The following is a 21,801-nucleotide window of genomic DNA, read 5'->3' as shown; positions in this document are numbered from 1 at the left end:
TTCGTAGTGGCCGTCACTCCCTCATGCCCCTTGGGCTCCGTCGTGAATCTATGCTCCACGCTGGCTCTAGCGCCCCCACAGATGGTTGTACTGGGGCGGCCAAGGTGTTCGGGCTGATGCCCCCGCCCACCCCCCTTCCCCCACCCCACCCCCCCGGCTCAGCGCTAGCTGGCGCGAGCATCCGCAAGAGCACCCCCTCGGCCGATGGCACAAACGCGAGGGCCCTCAGATGGCAGCAGGCCCTCAGCCAGGCTCAGTCACCTCCTGGTCCTGACCCTGAAGGCCTCATTTGTTCGGTTCCGGGCCTCCGCCAGTCCGATGGCAAAGGCCGCAGCCCCGGGCCTCTCCTGACGCCGGCCCCGCCTCCACTCGTCCCGGGCCGGACCCGGCAGCTCCGCTCAGCAGCGCTCCAGTACTCTAGGTCCCTCGTACCTGATGAGGGCTCCCGACTCCCGCAGGTAAGAACGCGGGTCCAGAAGCTCCGTCGCTCCGTCAGCCGCCTCAGCTCCGGCGAGGCAGCAGTCAGTGCGGGCCCCCGATACGCCAGCAGGCACACCCACAGTTTTTCCTCGAGCCGGGCCCCGGCTGACAGCGGGCACGGCTCTCGATGCAGCGTTTTCCTGTATCCGAGGCCCCAGATGGGCGTAGGGCCTCCGATCACTGACCTCCGTCACCTCCCGTGAGCAGGCCCAGACCCCGGCCTCTCGTGATTGAGGACCCGCTCCCTCTCAATGCAGGCAAGCAGCTCAGCTCCACTCGCAGCTTCGCGCCCTAAGTCCCTTCAATACGTGCCCCTAGGTATCAGGGGGTTGTGTAGTGCTCAAATTGACTGGAAAGGAGCCTGCAAAGGGTAAATAAACAGGATTTCTGGGCCAAACTGTCGGGAGCCAGAGGAGCTCACGTCCTGTCTGCCATGCTGCTTGGCCAAGCCCCTCGGAATTACACTAAACTTACCATAAAATTAGATCTTTAATCAAGGATTGCGCTTTGTTGGTAGGGTATACATTCGTTCAGTAATTTTTGAGATTTAGTTTTATTTAAGTAATTGTACTATTATTAATAATTGTTACAATCAATGGAAATCACAGTTAAAATGCTAATAAAAGTGCACAAACTTTAAAACTTTGCAATGTCACATCATCACTCAACCAAACTTACCATGAACTTACAACTGTAATCAATGATTGCACTCTGCCAGTATCGTGTACATCAGTGTAGTAGGTTTTGAGATTAAGATTTATTTAATCAATTGTACAATTATTACAACTCACTGATAGAAGTGCACACACTTTAAAACTTTGCAATATCATATCACTAAATTGCTGTAATAAACAACCTGATAAATATAAGGGCTATTAAATCATAATATTAACCATCGGTATACAGGATCAAAAGACGGCGTAACTGATGTGGTAAGGTAAGCCTAATAAACTTTACATCAATGCGGACCTAGAGTAAACATTTAATTGAAAAAAAGCATTGGTAAATACTAAAAGCAATCTTAACTATTCTAAGAGATTTACCTAAACAATAATACAAGTGCAGCCACTAAATGAGTTTGTTAAAATAAAGCAAAATGAATACCAAAACTGAATTAAACACACTTTCAAGCAATACCATGGGTAAACGCTAGAGTTGATCCACTAATAAAGGTGCAAACATACAGACAATTACGATGAGTCCCCTGTTGGAGGTGAAAAACATAGCTGGCTGTAACCTGTACAAAGAAAGGTGCAGCTACAGATTCAGTGAGCCAATGCCCTACTTGGGGTGAGAGTTTAAAGTGCTTCTAGGGTGCAAAACATGGAAACCGTATAGGATAGACGGAAGGCCTCTCCCCTCCCCCGACCCCCAGATGGAAGGTGGCTTAGCTAGCAATGACTAGTGCAGGAGGGCACGCAGCTACGAGCATAGGCAGCTAAACGTCTGCTTAACATGCGTATTAAAATGCCTCCGATTAAAGTGCTGCTTAAAGTGCTGCATTAAAGAGCTTCAGGCAAATTTATAAAGTACTTTAGTGGCCGCCGGTAGACCTCTTGCTGGCCAATTCAAATACCAAGCAGCTTACTTGGTACGGGGACGAAGATACTCTTGCTTTCTTGTCTGTGTGCAGCTGGGGAACAGAGCTGCACAGCACATATGAAAGAATAATGCACTTCAGGCTAAAACGTGATGTGCTATAGTGCCCACATTGTCCCATCTTACTAACTAAACAACATGCTGTGCAGCTAACTTGATAAAAGAAGCTGGGGGCCCTAGGATGCCCATGAGTCGCCAACAGTCAGAGCTAAACTAGGAATTGGGGTGGGGAGCCCGAAAACCTTCCTGAAGAACTGAAAAGGCTACTTTTAAGAATTTCAGGACACGCGAGAACAACTTGGTAGATCCCCCCCTTTAAGCAACATTGCATTGCAAGAGCAGATATCCCTGACTTGAAGATTGGGCGCCATCAATATTTCTATGCGTTAATAGCATTTTGCAAATACAGATTATATGGATGAGAGACTCTACACCCATGGTGCATAGTCTGCACTATGTGTCCTTTTTTCTCTTCCCTCCTGTCATGCCAATAGTCCTTTAGTGGAATCAGCCCAAACCTTAATGTCATCAACACATTTTTTGGGCCCTCAGAAAGGGGTTTTACACTCGTAAATGGTTAGCACCCCAGGCTCATAAAGGTTGACGGTAAGCTACTATGAACTTTCTCCTTCAGAACTTTTATATCTCAAACAGCCGACTTAATTTTTGCCTGTTTAACAGCCATCTCGAAGTCTGTTTCAGAGGAAAATTGGCAGACCAAATATTGTGAGCTTCAAGGGCATTCAGGGCGCTAGTCCTATACTGGGATTGCTCCCAATTTACTATGGGCCACAGAAAATGTTTTGAGTGCAAAATGTTGTTGCGTCAATTTAAATTCTAATCAAGCTTGGGCTTGCATTTGTGGTGAGGTAATGGTGAGCCCCTGGGGGAAAAACGACTCGGGCTAAAGGTAACTTATGTGTAGCTTTTATTGGCAGAGGGAGGGCAAACGTCCATTCATTATTCTCTACACCCACATTGCGCCGTCTTTCGATGTCCCTTGAGGCAAGGCGCCGGTCACGTGGGTGTGGAGCACTAGACTGCAACACCACAGCATTGTGCAGCTGGTAGTGTTGCCACACTGGGCTAGATCATGCAAAATTGGGCTATATTTTTCCGGTTGTGTGGTAAAATTTTGGTTTGTGCTAGTTGCCAGATTATAAACATATATACAACGCTCCAGCAAAGTAGTATGTTAAAGTACTTTATTAGACAAATATTTACTTGGCAAACTGTGCAACATCAATTCCAATACATTCACCGCCTGCTTGACGCTGTCCCTGCCCCTCCTTTCCTAAAGTAGCAATATAGGGCTAGTTTAGGCTACTTTTTAGCTGCCTTTGGTCTATAGAAAGCTTAAAAAAATCTGACAACACTGGCAGTTGGGTAATAAAAATATTTCTCTGTAGCAATCGATTTGGGCTTTGTCCAGCCAATTTTCCATTCTGCCTTTAAAGGCCAACACACTGTAAGCTGGGAGGGAGGGAGTGTGAGAGATAGCAAGAGAGAGCGAGAGTGTGACGCTCTCTTATTAAAAGCATATGTGGTCCCAGGAACGGAAGGGACGGCTTCTTGTGTGGATATGCACATTGTGCCAGGGCATATGCACATTGTGCATGTGCCAGGGCATATGCACATTGTGCCAGGGCATATGCACATAGTGCCAGAGCAGAATGCTATGACTCAGTCAGCCAAACTAATGACTGGATTGGGCCACCATGTGCCCCATGTTTTATACTGTGGTGGTTGCAGCAAAATGTGAATGACAGTACAGCAGAATAATGGGTGAATAGGCTGAATTAAAGTCCCTGTCTGTATGCATAATATAAATATCTTTAATTAAAAACTATACTGATACTTTTATGAATAAAAAAATAATTTGCTCACAACTCCTTTTGTTATGCTACGCAGTTTTGTAAACTACCTCTGCAGACTCTCTCCTCTCTTTTTATTCTACTTTCAATTATTTTGAAATTCAAAAAACACAAACGTGGATTACCTGGTCAATGAGGTGTCCTTCACTTCAAGTAACAGGGCACTCTCTATTAGTTCGTTCATGTAACTGTTGCCCGAACGACTTAGATTTGTGAAAGAAGGCCCAATGCTCTCCAAGAGAAAATCTTTAAGAAAGTTGGCTAAAGAAACAAATGAATATAAAAAAATTGTATTGAATTTCATACCTACAGCCTTAAGTGATCAATACATTTGCAAAAGGCAAAAAGTAATGAAGACGCGCTATTATTCAACATTGACAAAAAACAACATTTGACATAATAGTACTAGTCCGGCAAAAAAATAAGAAATATAACAATTGAATGGCTAAACTTTAAAGAACTGGACATAACAGTTAAAACAGAACAACTCATGTTGTTTACAACTTACCTCTACTAAAAAGACTATCTTCTGAAATATGTGTCTTTTTCACCAAACTATGAAGATGCATGGAGGGTAAGTTTCAGGCAATGTTCCTAAAAGAAACAAGCATTTGCAATGCAATAGGTCTCGCATTTACGCAAGTTTGAGCTATTGGCATTCCAAATGAAAATGCCTTTTATTTATTTTTTGTTTTTTAAAACATAAATAAAAGGCATTGTCATTTACAATGCCAATAGCTTGAACCTGCAAAAATGCAAGTCCTATTACATTGCAAATGTTTTTTTTTTCCTTCTTCATTGGGGGAGTGGAAATAGCAGTGCTGCAACACCAGCTCGGCTGCTGCCAAGCCACGAAAGAGGTTTTGGGGGAGCCAGTCCTGTGCAGCTAAGGATCATGGTGTCTTGCCCTCTCTCAAGCTACACCACGTTATTCCAGAAGATTTGAAAATCAGAAGCAGGAATGCTACGACTAGTTTACGGCTTTATTATGCAAATCTCCAGGAAGGGCTTGCACTCACTGCTGCACCCTTCCGATAGAACTGTATAGATAGATAGAACTCCCTTACCTTAAGCGCACTCCACGCCTGCGCAAACTATCACTAAATGTCCCTGTGCCTACAAAACATGAATGTGTAAATATACATAGGAAAGTAAACACATACACATATGTTTAGTTAAGGTTAGTACATACATATCTTTACATACTTTTTCTCAAAATATTGTGGCAGTCAATATTTTGGTCAAAGCTCTTTTGAAGGTTCATATTAAAATGGTGATATTCTGGCACAAAACTCATTTATCTTGCAATGACTGCATATATCCGACTAGTAAGACTGGTGGCTGGACCAGTACAACACAGCATCTTACATCACATCTCTAGAAACAGTAAGATGCACAGGCTGGGCAACTTTGCTAAGCTGGTGGAGACCAGGATGCAAAGAGGGGAGCTGCTGCCAGTCGATCTATTGACCAAGAAGAGGTGGATAGCCTATGTGAAATGGAGGAGGGGAGGGTTGGAGAAGTCGACACAAGAGCAGAAGGAAAGGATTTGTAGTAGAGTTGAGAGAGAAGCTTGGAAGAAGAACCTTTGGTGAGGGTAGAGGAGGAGGCAAGGAATCCGTGGTATGAGAGGAGAAGAAAGCGGCTAGGGCCATGGAGTCTGTGGTGAGGCAGTGAAGGAAAATGTGCATCATGGAAGCAGATGTGGGCAGGAACAGTTGGGGCAAAGCTTGGCACCTATTGAATGACAATCGAGAAGGGGGCACGGAGACGCTGGGGGAGTAAAGGAGAAGGGGACAAAGCCTATATTTTGAGACTCGAAGGAAAGGACACTAGAGCTTAGAGGAAATGAAGCGGGCTTGGAGCTCATGGCAAGAGAACAGTGCATGAGGTCATAAGTTGCTGCAAGAGTTTGCATGGCTCTCGCTGCTGCAGTACGGGCGGTGAAAAAGGTGAGGAAGGCTGCAGTAGACAAATAATGCGACTATGTTGGATCGTATAATTTATTTAGACTGTAGAAGATAAAGTGTATTTCTGTAGCTGGTTTCCATTGGACAACTAAACGTTTTCAAGTATTCCACAATCTTGTCCCAAGTAGTGTATTTCACAATTCACAACAAAGGCTCCTTGCTCGTAAACATTCCCACAGAAGCGACTGCCTCTCGCTGACCACATCGGATTCCGATATGTAAGTATTACAGGGTAAAAATGGGCCACCTAGACACAACTTGAAATAAGAATAAATACAGTACAGTAACACCACTGTTCAAGATGCTAGAAAGCGGCTTGGAACAAAGCTCACATTCAGAGTTATGCACTCGAGAACTGGGACACAACTAAAAGCGCTGAAACATAAGCGCGGACCTGAAAGTTAATTGTTGTGAGAGAGGGGGAAGCAGGAGGTGAGCCCGCGAGTGGTGTGTGCGCGCGCAGTCTGCTCATTTTCAAGCACTGCACTCGTGCTTGTGGCGCGCCCCTGCTCGCTCCCGCAAGGTGGATGCCGCCACAAACACGAGTGTGTGCTTGAAAATGAGCAGAGCAACGGCTGAAGGCCCTCCAATACAGCGCATGCGAGACCTAAAAAGGAACTTACAATTTTCTAAAACATTCTTCCCATTAAAAATAGAGCCAAATGCAAAATATATTATCTGATTATAACCTGGTTTCCAGCCTTATATTTGGATGACCGTGTATAGCACTAAGGTGGGCATTGCCATGCTACATAATGAATGGCATCTTCTACTTTCCATATAACAAATTTCCCGAACAAAGAAGCATCCACTTTGCAAGCAGCCCCTTACATTCAGGGGGATCCATGCCAAAGTCACATTTAACCTCTATATACCCATGCGGCCTGTTAGCGAACACCACTTTTACAATACCTATCTTAACCTTAGATCTCATTTTTTTGTTTTACTGATCTTATTTATAAAACTCAGGTCAGGTAGACTTCGCATGTAGGGCTGTATTACACTAAGTGCTCTGGGCATGCAACAGATGTATGCGCCCTCTTTCTGCACCCCCAGTGCACTTTGGCACAGCAAAAGGGATAGCAGAGGCTTATGCAGGCCCTAGTGTAATACAGATTGCCTCCGTGCACTGGCGCTATCTTAATGGGGTATTCCCTTCATGGGAATGTGGCCCCATACAAATGAGGGAAATACTTTTCCTCTTTACCTGTGCTTTGTTATGAACACAGGCAGAGACGCAAAGAGGCAATCCGGAGGCATGCGGACTCCACCACAAAAGGTAGAGGCAGCCCTCTGGAGGGGATGAAAGGTTCTATTGAACCACCTCCCTGCAGGCGATACCTTTTTTCTTTTAAAGTATAGGCATGGTTGCTGTTTGCTCTGTGAAAGACAGAGCTTGTGTCTCAAACAGCTTCTAAATCCTTTCACTAATGCTCTGCCCGCAGGATGCGTGCGAGTATGTGTCTGCCACTGGAGCAGTGCATTATCTGTAATAGGGTGCACTGTCCCGGTTTGTGCATTGCACTCCTAGCTAAAGGTGAGCCATGGCGCAAACAAGGGCAGTGCACCCTTTATTTAATGCAACCCCTTTATGTTCGCTTTTCCATAATGCCCACTCACTGGGGTATTTTAACTAACACATATCTTCAGGAGTTAAATCAATGCCAGTTTGTTTACAGAGGTTTTGTTCCTTTATTGACATTATCCAGAACAAGGCAGGTTTAGGAACAATCAAGTCTGAGATGGCTTTTGTATCCAATTCCAGCCATGTGAGCTGAAGAGTATTCTCGGAGTACTCTTGGAGTACAGCTGCAGTTTCCCTATCAAAAACAGTCTGAGTCTTAGCAATATTACAAAATCCTCCCATTAACATTACGTTAATAACTTGCTTTAGTGGCAGTGCAGACTTCTCAAATACCTGTAGTTATGACAAAGCAAGTACAAAATACATGGACCTCTTTTTCAAGTGAGGAAGGGTGACCAGGGGGAACGACAGGAGAAAAGGGCTATCAACGTTGGTCTTCGGTGTTCTTGGAGTTTAGATAGGGAAGACAGAAACATGACCGGTCCCCAAAAGCCCTAAGATAGGGTCAATTCATGGAGGCGGACCCTCATTTATTTATTTAGTTGCATGGGTAACACTGAGGGGAATACCTTTGACAAATTCTTTGACTGAACACTAGAATTATCTCTGAGGAATGCGGCCTGGCCAATGATGAAGCATGATACCCAAGGGTGTTTGTATGGCCACGCCTTTTAATTTTTCTGTCCTATTCATACTGTCAGAGACAACATGGATCAAACGGGTTCCCAGATAATGAATAATTCCCTGTGAGTGACCCTCTATTTAGTCTCTTTGAGACCAGTCACGTTTATCTTTGGTGTGACAAAGAACTTTCAAGACTCATGCCCAGCTTAATCAAACACCACCACCTGTGTGAGAGGACGCTCATTGACCATCTTTGAATGTATCTATGTACTAGAATCATTGTTTTTGCTTTTCTCTTGTTTATTACTTGGTCCCAATCTTTGTAAAAACATGCAATTCCTTCAAGCAACCCATGCGTAAATATCTCCATTCAGGTAGGCAAGACTGCACAGTCTGCAAACAAAATAGATACAAAAGCAACATTCTCCAAGGGAAAACTAGTTTAAAGACGCATAAAAATGCCTGAATATGGGGGGCGGAGCTTGCCGGAGTCCGTAATGGCAGCTTGATCCCACTGCTCCACTGTGCCCAACGACAAGATCCTTAATTATCCTGACACTGAGCGTTTATTTTGATCCCCACACCCCCACCTCGAAGTCCGCTTGCTGTCGGAGAGCCGGCGGTGCCTTTTTCAGCGGAGGCGCAGCTTTAATTGCGGAGACTCGAGAGCCGCGCGGAACGGTGTGAAGGAGGGCCTGAATCCCCAACCCACAGCAGCTCTACGGTCCGGGTAACATCACGCGACGTGCGCCGGAAGACATCAGGAAGTCCCGGCCCGGTGACGAGCGGACCCCTGGGGGACCAACACAGTGCCACAGTGGGCAGACAGTGGCGGACACTTGCAGCCACGAAATCGGAGCCTGGTTGGGGTGCGCGCCTGCCCTGCTGCTCCCCCTGAAGCGCTCCTCAAACTATCGACGTGGCATGTATTGAGGCCCCCCTCGGTGGCGGACGAGACAAGCGGGGTACCCGGATCGGCAGACCCAGCAGGCCCGGCTCCAGGAATTTTTGTTTGGGTGGGCCAAGGGCGCATTTGGGTGGGCCACTGTGGGCTCAATGTGTCGCTTCTGGAGGTAGCCTACAAATAGAAAAAACTGTACTCTTGCGTGTGATAGAAGGGGATAACAGGAGATTCAGGGCCCTCCATTATTTTCCAAATCTCTTTCTAATCGTTAACACTCTCAAAAAGTGTTTTGATCCCCATGTAAGGTCCTTTTGATGGGCAGAGGAGGTTTCTGAGGTGGGAGTATCAGGCAAGTAACACTACTCAGCCTGCCTCGTTGCCAGCCTTCAGAGAGAATCTCTCTTCATTATTACCTCCATCTGACCCCAGACTCTGCAGTACACTCCCTTCCAGGCCGGATCATCAATTTTCTACAATCTCTCTACCGTGCACCTTAACTCACAGCTAACCTTGGTCCCCAGCCCCATATCAGGCACCACCTGGTTTCATTCTCCATAATCCCACTAAAAAGATTTGTAAAATCACCTTCAAACTGAAAACCCTGAATATAAGAGTAAATATAATTAGCACACACTTTAAAATATGTTACACAGTGGCCCTAATGACCCAACTGCTAATTAAATAAGCAAAAACATTACAGGGTCTATTATAGCGCCGGTGCAAAAGTATTTATTGGTGTCCCACCACTGACCTCTTACCCGATAGACAACTTTACTACCACCCTCCAACAGTGCACTTCATCTCTCCTTAGCCCCTTTCAGTCATGACCTCCTCATCAGACTCCCTCCCTACCTGCCCCCCACCAGTGTCCCTCATCACTCCAAAGCCCCTTCCCATGACCACCTCCTCAGACTCCCACACAAATACCCTCCACCAGTGCCCCTCATCACTCCATAACCCCTCCCCCATTGACCTCCTCCTGAGTCCCTCACTGCCATCCTCCACCAGTGTCCCTCATCGCTCCAAAGCACCTCCCCCATGACCTCATCGGATTCCCTCATTGCCACCCTTCTCCCAGACTCCCCCACTACCACCCTCCACCAGTGACCCTCATCTCTCCGTAGCTCCTCCCCATGACCTCCCCCTCCTCGGATTCCCTCATTGCCATCCTCCAACACTGGCCTTCATCTCTCCGTAGCCTCTTCCCCTCATGACCTCCTCCTCAGACTCCCTCCCTACTACCCTCCACCAGTGCCCCTCAGCGCTCCATAGCCCCTCTCCATTACCTCCTCCTAAGACTCCCTCCCTACCACCCTTCAACAGTGCCCCTCATCACTCCAAAGCCCCTCTGCCTCATGACCTCCTCCTCAGACTCCCTCCCTACCACCCTCCACCAGTGCCCATCATCACTCCAAGCAACACCCCCTCATGATCTCCTCCTCAGACTCCCTTCCTACCCCTCCACCAGTGCCCCTCATCACTCCAAAGCAACTCCCCCTTATGACCTCCTCAGAATCCCTTCCTACCACCCTCCACCAGTGCCTCTCATCACTCCAAAGCCCCTCCCCCGTGACCTCCTCTTCAGACTCCCTCACAAACAACCTCCACCAGTGCCTTCCATCTCTCCGTATCTCCACCCCTCATGATGCCCCCTCGGATTCCCTAATTGCCACCCTCCAACAGAGCCCATCATCACTCCATAGCCCCTCTCTCATATGCATTTTATTTCTTGTATAGCGCTACTCGTAGTGTAGGGTATCACAGTACTGTACATCACACACACATTATGCAGACACAATGATTCATAAAAGTATCCAAATCAGCCTATAGGGAATGTCACATAAGCTAATGAAGATTACCAGGTGTAGGAATCACATCTCATCCATGCTGCTGGGCAATATGTATTAAGAGGGTTGGGTCTGGAGAACCGCAAACTCAGGATTTAAAGCATACCCCAGTGGTTGGCTGTACTGATTAGAAATTATATCTGCCCAAACTCTGTATTGCAACATTAGAATAATGGAATACTGGGAAAATTCGAACTAACTAGCAATACAAAAAAAAATCTAATTATACCATTCTGGTTTGTACACACGACTTTGATCACAATGTCCTATGTATCAAAGGATCTCTGTGACAAAGGCAGTAACCCACTGAGCTATCCACGTTAACTACAGTTCTATTGCATTTAAATACTACAAACCAAAAAAAGAACGCTCTCCAGCAAGATCAACAATCCCCAAGGTTATTTGGACATTTAGTTGTCATGCATCCTTGCAGAACCACTCATGAATGATACCAACGATTTAAACACACAATGTAAATGAAAATGAAATAAACACGGTGTTCTAAGTATGTCTTTCTCACAGATTTAAAAAACACAATAGCCACACATTCTCTTACCTGCTCCTTACGAACTCTGACACAGCTGGATCGGTTAAACAAACAGCTCAAGGGGTCAGGAAGGTCAGGAAAACGAAACGGCAAAACAAACTCCTCTTTACCAACAGAACATAATTAATTATCCACAAATCCAGTTCCAACGAAAGGCTTTGTCCCCTTCGCAGTGCCCCTAATGTACCTGCACGAGTCGGCGGGGACACAGCCCACCTGCCTAATAGGAGATGCGTGATTGGGGGTGCGAGCCCAAGCCCAATCACGCAACTCCTAAAGAAAGATAACGTTCGAAGAACGTTTTAACTTGCAGTGGCCATATTCTGCTGGCCTTGCTGACGTCACTGCCAGGGCCAAGGGTTATGTTTGGGTGGGCCAGGCCAAAGTTTGGGTGGGCCCGGCCCACCCGGCCCACCCGCTAGAACCGGGCCTGAGACCCAGATCCCCCACATTAACAGTCTGCGGCAAGGAGGCGTGGTGGCGGACGCCTCAGAGCATTGTGGTGACCCCCCCCTTGAAGGTAGACTCAAGAATGGAGGTTGGCGCGGGCCGGTGAGGGGATCATAGAGAGACGTGGTGATTGCTGCGCACATGGGCGGTTTGCTAAGGCCCTAGTGGTACCTCTGGAGTGGTGCGCTACAACGGATCCCAAATAGCCACGGTGTGGGGAGCTGGGACACAACACAACACCTGCTGTGTGACCTCACGGTGGGGGACAAACTGCTGGGAGTCATCCTTGTGGCCCTCTGGATGGGGCGCTGCTTCTGAGGCCGGGTGTTCCTAGACACGCTGCGCGACTGTGCGGAGGGTCCCCCTCATTACCACAAGTACACGAGACCCGCACTGGGAGGATGTAGCAGTGTACCAGCAGGCTAAACTGGGATTGGTCTTCGGGAGCGGAGGAGGTGAATTGCTGACCCTGTACTGGGAGGGGATGGCCCGTGCTAACCTGGGATCTGACCCGGGAGCTGTGCGCTACGATACGAGACGACGAGGCCTGACTGGACTGCGCCTGCGGATTTATCTAGCTAGCTGGCTGGCAAACACGACCCCCTGGCTATTCCGTGCACTCCGGGCGAGGAGACCTGAGAAGATGGTGAAAGGGGACAAGACCCAGAGCAAGCTTCCTTTCTCACAGAGGCGCTCACAACAGCAGGGAGCCAGGCTGTCGAACAGGCGCCCACGCCGTTGGAAGACGAGATGTCGGCAGGACCAGACATTAAATCTCTCCTGCTGACCATGGAGAAGGGGATACAGACGAGTATCTCGGCACTGGGCTCTAAGATTGACGCTCTGAACTACAGAATGGACCGCATGGCGGAACGAATAGATAAACATGCGGAGAGACTGGACATGTCAGAGCGTAGGCTCACGGAGGTGGAGGAGGCCCAGACGGAACTTGATACGGGACACAAAAAGCTGGAAACTCCAAGATAACTCCAAGATAAGACGGAGAATTTGGAGGCCCGTTCCCGGCGATGTAACCTCAGAATCACGGGTCTGCCGGAGACCACCTCAACGGGGCCTATGGAAGCGTTTGTGAAGAAACTCCTCACGACTCTTCTGGGTGAGGGTGCTTTTTGCACAGATGTTTGTGGTGGAAAGAGCGCACTGTATTTGGGACCGAGGCCGCGTCCGGGTGCCCCCCCTGACCTATCATAGCGAAGTTGCTCAACTATCGGGACAGAGACACGGCACTACGGCTGGCTAGATCTAAACCTACTCTGTAATATGAAGGTTCAGCCATCTCCTTGTACCCGGACTTTACCGCCAGAGTGCAGGAGGCACGCAAGCCCTTCATCCCGTACAAGAAGAAGCTGAAAGACCTTGGCTTGGACTACGCGATGCTGTACCCGGCGAAACTCGGGGTCAATCGGCAGGGTCACTCACACATATTCACAGACACTGCCGCACTTCAACGTGCGATGAAAAGCTGGGCCAGGGAACGATCCAATAATACGGATCGATCACACAAGGAGGAGGAGGAGGAAAGCAGTCTGCTTGATGAGCAGGAGTAGCTGTACACCATACAGGGTGGTAGGACTTGATTGAGGCACCGCATATCGCACGTTGCTCTTGCATTGGATGTTTGTCTAAGCGGTATGAGTGGGGGGGGATAGTCACTGCTGAGAACTATGAGATACTTGGGAAGCTCCGCGCTTGGTAGTTATGCTGCGCTTAATGATGAATCAGTTCTGGAACTCTGGGCTGAGGGGAGGCGGGAGGGGGGATTGTATGTAAAGTTGATGTGTTACGTATTACTTTTACGCTCCGTTGATGCTGATCCACTGGGTGCGGCGGTAGCGGGGGGCGGCTCTAGGAGTATGTTGTGCATGGATAGCATACTGTGGATGCAAGGTGACCTTGGCCCCAGCGCGCAACGCACTACGTGGTTGTTCTATTCACGGTTGGGTCTGGGAGGGGAGGGGGGCGGGCAATGGGGTCGGCCAGGCCAGGTTGGGGGAGGTCTGCTGTGGGAGGGGGTGGGTACTGTTTCATTGCAATGCACAGGAGGGATCAGTAAGGGGGGGGGGGAGGCTGTTGTCACGACACAGATTGAGCACACTAAGTAGGGTACATGGCTGGAGACCTCGCGCTTTTCGCACTTTGCACACCATCTCAGGATGACTAACCCACCTGAAGCGCAGGAGCACGCACAGACGGCCACCATACGTGCCCTCACTTGGAACGTTAGGGGGCTGAACGATTTCAGGAAGCTGAGGAATGTGCTGAGTTATTTAAAAAGACAAAATATAGACATGGCGCTGCTGCAGGAAACCCATTTGCCACTCTCTAGCAGGATGTAACGCAGCAGAGGTCTGGAGGGGAACATAGCAGCGGCAGGGTTCACGACCCATGCCAGAGGGGTCATCACATGGGTTAACCCGCGGTCGAAAAACATACTGCACACACTAAGAACCGATCCTGAGGGTAGATAAGTCATAGCGACCTGTAGGGGTATGGGGCTGGACTTACAGTTGGTGAACGCTTATGGTCCCAATTATGATGCCCCGGAATTCTATGAATCGGTAGCTGCAATGATTGGTGCATATGACACGCCCCAAATACTCTAGGGAGGGACTTTAATCTGACGCTTAACCCAGGCATTGACAGGTCGACTGGCCCACGTCGCAGGCCATCGGCTTCGGCACAGATGCTGGCTGCTAGACTTCTCGTTCTAGACATGGAGGACGTATGGAGAAGCAGAAATGCTGGTCCGCAGAGATATACCTATGCTGCAACGATTTAAATTCCACAGGGTACAAAGTGCTCTATTGGAGTTGCTTGGCGCGGACATGGCAGAACCACCAGAAGTCCTAGAACTGACATACATTATCAAGGCCAAGGAGTCCCGCAAACTCCTCACAAATCTTTATAGGATAGCTAGGTCGCAAGGAGAGCACCAGCTCATGAAAGCGAGACTGGCATGGCAAAGAGACCTGGAGATCACAATAGACGACGCAGTGTGGCGATACGGTTGTGAAAGCACGAAGCGGATCTCACTCAATGGGCGGCACAGGTTGATCCACTTTAAATTCCTGCATATGGTCTACTACACTCCGGAGAAACTCCATAGATACGGTCTACGGCAAACGGCAGACTGTGAACGATGCCACACTGCTAATGCTGACTTCATGCATTTGGCGTGGAGCTGCCCGGGCATCCAGGCGTTCTGGTGCGACATCTTCTCGGAAATGAGTAAGATCCTGGAGGTAGACATGACTCCGGAACCTGGCTTGGCGCTAATGGGCAACTCCAAGCAGCTCCCAGTAGCGATTCGCCGACTTACGGATATGGGGGTGTTAATCGCCAAGAGAGTAGTGGCACATTGTTGGATGAGAGGCCCGCTCCCTACCAAAACTAGATGGGCGCAAGACATGTTGTACTGCAGCACCCAAGCGGAGCACTATAGTGAATTACTGCCCCCCAAGAGCCGGCCTAAAAACTTTTGGGCTTTGTACCAAACATACCTCAGTGGCACGGAGTGGGAGGGGACCTCAAGTCCGGAGACTGGGACCCCGGGCCAGCAGACCGACAAAGGCACGGACTCGGTACTTGACTCAGTGATTGATTCATGGAGCTAGTCAGAGGGGGAGTGAGAGACTAGCTAAGGACAAAGGGCGGGGTGGTAACGCGGACACACTGCTTACCTCACGGATGGCTGAGGAATCGAGCCCGCGGCAGACACTCTGGCCTGGGCGGCTCTGATGTGTCGCTGGCATTGCTCTTGCGTGCATTTAAAGAAAGCGTGGATGTGAAACTGGACACGGCCTCTTTATAACACTTACACCCTTACCATAAACTATGAAGCAATGAGGGCGGGGAAGGGTGTGGGGGGGGGGGTGAAGGGGGAGGAAAGAGTCCTCACTTGGATTGTTGTTTTTGTTTGTTAAAGTTAAGACACGAACACACCTAACTTCAATCTGAGCTTCAGTGTTGAGGAGGGGAGAGAGGGGTTGAGCTGTTGGTGAAAAGACTAAAACCATGCGAGATAACTGTAACGTGCTTTGTCGGAAGGGCTAGCTGGTTGATTTATTTGCCCCCCCGAGGGATTCGCCGCCGGACCCCCGGGTTGTCGGCTGAAGTGCTGTGTCTACACATGTCTGATGTTCAGTTCAAATATGCATAACACGGCCGGCCTCTGAGGTTGTAGGCCAAGAGCTGTGTCTCTGAAGTTCGTGCCAATGAAAGTCTTAAAAAAAAAAGCCTGAATATTATTCACAGAAAAGCTCATGAAGCCTAATGAATTTACAATGGAGCATTCTGGGTCCATGATCATGGGCCCATCTGTGCACTCTCCGTAGCACCACTTAGGCCATGAACACAAATCGTGATGGTTCTGAAATGCGTGAAAACATGTTTTAAAAGTTTTCCTAATCTCTGAGCCTACAGGTAATTAAAGTGTTTTCAGAAGTTCGATACCAAGATGACCCCATCAAAATTCTTCACCAGAAACTCACCTAATTTTCAGCGATATGCATCCTCCACGGCACACTTTCTTCACCACGTTCAGAGCAAGCACAGATTATCTATGGAGAAAACTTCTAAGCGGTCGTTTGCCAAGGCATCTCTGGTGCTAGATAGTGCATGGACTACTATAACCAATGAACAAAACAATTTAGAACAGGTATGTCTTCAATGTGTTGCTTAAGAAGGTGAGATTGTGATCAGAGCGAAGAAGAAAAGTATTCCATTCTTTGACTGCGGCGACAGAAAAAGCTGTGTCTTTGTATATGCAGAGGCTTGTGCTCAGAATGGTCAATTTTTCCCTATCACAATCTCTCTAGAAGAATCAGAACTGCATAGCACAATTATTTTCCAAACAAATCTCTCCAAACGATTAAACCCAAAACAACTTTAGACACATCAAATGTTGCACCTATACTCCAAAACTCTGTAGAGGCATGTCTAATCCGTATGTTGCAGAATGTTAGTCAGAAAATTCACTCTATGCATATACCCCCTCTCTCTCATCAGCACACTCACTATTAATAGAACATGCATCACTGGCCCGTGGTTTAACATTTACACCCAAGGGCCTTCATTGTACCTCAAGTTTAATCCATTCACAGTACAGAAGGACAGCTAAAAGAAGGCGGCATGATGATCATCATTAGAAACTCCTTACGCTGTAAAGTCAATCACACATTATCCCACATCCGATTGCCTCAAGGTCACTATTTTACCAACACCAGAGTGCATGCCTAAATCTGAAATCAATTCCGCTGAACACAATACACTACTCTCAATCGAATGCTATCTTCAGCAAATATACCAGAGAGATCTCAGCACAGACTGGACAAATGAAATTTCCAAGCTCCAGTTTCATAGCTTCATAGCCTCTGAATACTCAATCTATTTATATCATCATCTGCTTCTCAAATGCTTGCTCCTGATCTGATCGAGACCGATTGTTTGCTATGAATAAGTATGGGAGTGGATTGTGATCTAGCCAATCACTCTTGCACCATGAATACACTGAAAATACTTGCAGCGTCCCGTGAAAAACTATCATGAAAACAACAAATGGAAAGCTCACCCAAGAAAACTATAAACTGGTTCCAACTGACAATCTAGGCAAGTTAATGTTCAAATATTATACTCTCAAACTAAAACTTCTCTGCAACAAATTAAGCCAGCTTGGTTCCACTACCCCATGAACCTAGAAGATCAATCAAAATCCTAGAGGAAAAATGGTTAGCCTCAAATTTCCCTGGAGTAGATGCCATATAAAGGCATCAATGATAGAATATAAGCTAGCAATATTAAAAATCCTGATTTAAGCAGATTGCATACAGAAGCAGAACATCATGGCTGCCAAGTAGCCAGTATCCATGAAAATATCACATCACCCAACAAAGCACAACTACAATAAATTCTTCATTGGAAAATTACCCAAATCAGAGACAATGTATTATCAATGCAATAGCCACACAAAATGTCTTCCTCCAAAAAATCGAAGAAATAAATGTGAAACCTACACTTAATCTCTTCAGAAGTCTTACAACTTAGACCAACTGCAACCATGATGCACTTTCATCAATTATTAAAATTAATTTTAATCTTCTAGAACGATCACGAAGCCTGCTGATCCACACCTCACTACAACAGGGAATCTTCCCAAATCACCTGAAAACAGCCAAGATCTTAAATATTTGATATAATGACAGACTCTTGTCAGTTGTTTTCCTCAAACAAGGAGGGTCAGAGATTAACCTCTCTCCAACAAACCTCCTACATAAATGACGTACCGCTGCAAGCTAACCATGACACGGACACAGCAGTCCTCATTCTCTTGGACCGCTACGCAGCATTTGACACAGTCTCACACCCCAGCTTCATCCAATACCTACACGATATTGGAATCCAAGGACATGCACTTCGATTCATCTGCTACTTCCTAACTGGTAGGACCCAGTCAGTCAGTCTGGCACCGTACAACTTGGACGCCCGCAACCTCGTCAGCGGAGTTCTGCAAGGATCCTCCCCGAGCCTGACCCTATGCAACGCATACATGATCCCTCTAGCCAGCATCATTCGCTCACACGATACCATCGTCTCCTACGCAAATGATGAAACTCATTCTTTCCCTCACAGACTAGTAGCCCAGTACCCAGATCATGTTCAATGCCTGCATGACTGAAATCGCACACTGGATGAATACCAACTGTCTAAAGCTGAACACCGACAAGACCGAAATCATGGTCTTAAGGAAGAGCACATAACTGTGGGAATCCACCTGGAGGCCAACAGATCATGTACTGACCCTTACCCTCACCACCTACGTCAAATATCCTGAAATCATCATCATCATCATCATCATCATCAGCATCAGCAAACTCAACAGGACCAGCCAAGCCAATGCCATCCTTGCTCATGATTCCATACGCTAAAGATGCTGTAGAAGATCTTCAAATGGTTCCCAATCAGCACTTGGAAAACCATCACACAAGCCCTGGTCACAAGCAAGCTTGACTATGGGAGCACCCTTTATACCAGGATCAACAAAAACTCACCAGAAGGCTACAGACGATTCACAACTCAGCGGCCAGAATCACTCAACCTCTCACACGGCACTGCACCCACATTTTCAAGGCACTACATAACACTGGTCCGGCATACCCCAACAGTCGCCTCTGTGTTCACAAACCTTCTAGACACCTCTGCTCATCCGGACTCCTATTTGCACAAATCCCACTCATACAGAAGATCTGATCTGGCGGTTGAGCCTCCTCCTACATTGATTCTAAAGCATTAAACAACATGCTGCTACACATAAAAGCATCCTCATTTCTTGAATTCCTCAAGAAGCTGAATACCTGGCTTTTCAAAGTAGTCCCGCTGGGCCTTAGGTGTGCCTAGGCTCAAACCTGCTCAGCGAGCCAGGACACCCTCCGGGTGATAGAACGCTCTACAAATCTGCACAATATAACCATGTCAGGTATCAAATCACGTTATTGAAACTGCAACACCAAAATCCTAGTGCATATAAACTGCATCCCAAAGAAAATAATCTTGCTTATACAAATTTCAGGATCGGTCAGCAGTGTTTGCCACTGCTAATCATCTGAAGTTGCAAAACAGAATAGGACTCAGGAAACCAGTTTTAATATTATTTTACTCTTTCAACTCCCACTGTAACCAGTTTGGGAGGATGTCAAGCCCAGCTAAAACTTTGAGTTCCCGAAGTATTAGCTATATAGGACAGGATTTGTAAAGCTTAACAATTACCCAGAGGGTCATCCTGGTGCAACAAGTGTGTGAGGGATGGGGGACCTGGATACAGATCAAGTACAAATGAAAAGGAACCACTTCCAACTGAAGACAAAGTTTTCAGTTTCTCCCTGAATTTGGGCTCTAAATTTATGAGTTCTTAGTCAAGCAGAAGAGCATTTCAATGTTTGGAGACTAGAAAAAAAGGAGACTGTTCCAATCTGGGTATATTTGATATGATAAGTGCAGATTGAGTAGTAACTCTAGGATCTCAAAGAGTGAGATGGATGGTAAGGACAATGAGCTTTTAAGTGTAGGAAGGAACTTTGTTGGAGACAGACAAATGCCATATAGATCCCTATGAAGATGAAACGCTTGCCTGCCAGAAGCAAGAGCAGTCTTTCTAATGGAAAGATGCAGATTAACAACAAGGTAGGTCTAAGAAGAGGCATTTAGTAGAATATTTTTTAGTATTTGAAGATGTAGTAGGTAACCTAGTAAGCTCAGGAGTAGTGAGTCAGAGTCTAGTCAGGATGTTGCCAGGACATGGACAACTGTCTTTCGAGTAGGAACCAGAAGAGGAAGGGCTTTCCTAAGAGTTATAAGTAAGGCAAAGCATGTTACTGGAACTGTGGATACTTGAGTGGAAAAAAATTATTTTGCTCAAATCTTATACCAATGTTCTTGACAGTGCAGGAAGGTTTGGAGGACAAGCCTAGCTCTTATGGCCACCAAAGTTTTTACGAAAAAGGATGGTTCTTTGCCAAACAAGGGGATCGGTCTTGTTGCAATTTTGTTTAAAATGCTTGGTATTCATCAATTTAGCTATTAATGACATGAAAGCACATAACTAATCTTGAGCAGACGAAGGTTGTTGAAGCTATAAGAGCACACCAAAGAGGCCAAGGGGGAACATATAGATATTAAACAAGGCAGACCTTAAAGAAGTGCCCTTAGAAATGCTCAGGGAAAAGAAGTGGGAGAAGCGATGAAAGGAGATAATGAAACAGATTAAGAACTAGTGGGTAAGAAAGAACGGAACAAGTTGAGGGCAGATTTGCAGATCCCAATATTGAAAATATTGAGAAGAAATTTCACAAGTGTAATGTGGGAGACCATGTTGAATGCTGCAGATAAGTTTAATAATATCAGGGAGCCATGCCACATTGATGATCCAAGATGGCACTAAGATCTTCTGTAATGGCAAGAAAGACCTAGTACTGCGAACACATAAGCACACATTTTCCAACTCAATAGTCAATGTTCATGCTTACTCTGACGATAAGGATCTCAGTGGAAAATTTCGTCCACGCAAGACATCCTCATCCTTTAGACTTGTCTCAAGAAACTTCAACACTAGATGTCTTCGAATTTCCTGCAGGGTAGCCCGCAAAAACATGAATACTTGCTCATCTCTACAAAATCCAAAAGCAAAACTCACCATGTTCTTCTCAAGTAATTAAAAATAAAAGGCTTCTTTTCCTTGCAATTACTTGCAACAAAACAAAATGGACTTATTAACCAACTTCTACTCAAACTCATTAAGGATAATTGAGAACAATCTACTAATTCTAAACCAGTTAAAATAGCAGCTCACAGCATGATCATCTCCCACCAGGAATCGGGATACGCTATTCTGTTCGGTATGTCAATATCTCCTTCTGCACCAATCAAAAACAGCTTTCAATCCACTCAGCCAAAATAAATTAGAAAAATCAAATAAGACAACCACTGCTCCACAATCCTACAAGGACTACCCTGGCAACAGCATTTACACTTGGCTGCCTTGCACACAAAGCCATTTAACAGAACAAACAGAAGTATACAGCCACGCTACTAGTTATCTCAGGTGGTCAAGAAAGCCAGAGAAAACCTGGAGCTTCTCAAGACTCCCAAATTAAGGGCCATCCAAGCCATTAAACAGTCCCTCACAAGAGCAGCACCGAAGTACTGTAAGCTCACTCCCACTCTGCTGAGAGGCCACCCCACCCTCATGTGTTTCAAAAGGTAACTAAAATATTCTCAATGTGTGTGTAATCTAGATCTTCATATCCTCTGAGCCGATACCACCTCTCCCAACCGCAGGCTGCTGACCACATTCTTCAAAGCTCCAAGCTTCCTTTCACCTTCTATAGCTTCTGATGTACTCTCAATTGT

The 21,801-nt window shown here is 46.6% G+C and overlaps 1 protein-coding gene across 1 annotated transcript in view; it reads right to left on the bottom strand.

Moving 5' to 3' along the window:
- Positions 1–21,801, bottom strand: part of HAUS1 (HAUS augmin like complex subunit 1) — a 274,094-nt gene that overhangs the window by 217,608 nt on the left and 34,685 nt on the right. Inside the window, exon 3 of the mRNA XM_086962903.1 lies at positions 4,079–4,214. Within this exon, the coding sequence (XP_086819029.1) occupies positions 4,079–4,214 (136 nt within the window). The remainder of the gene's footprint in view (positions 1–4,078; positions 4,215–21,801) is intronic.

The sequence above is a fragment of the Lissotriton vulgaris genome, chromosome 3_1, assembly GCF_964263255.1.
Source record: "Lissotriton vulgaris chromosome 3_1, aLisVul1.2, whole genome shotgun sequence".
Classification (NCBI taxonomy): Eukaryota; Metazoa; Chordata; class Amphibia; order Caudata; family Salamandridae; genus Lissotriton; species Lissotriton vulgaris.
This window is presented reverse-complemented; position numbering and strand designations above follow the sequence as displayed.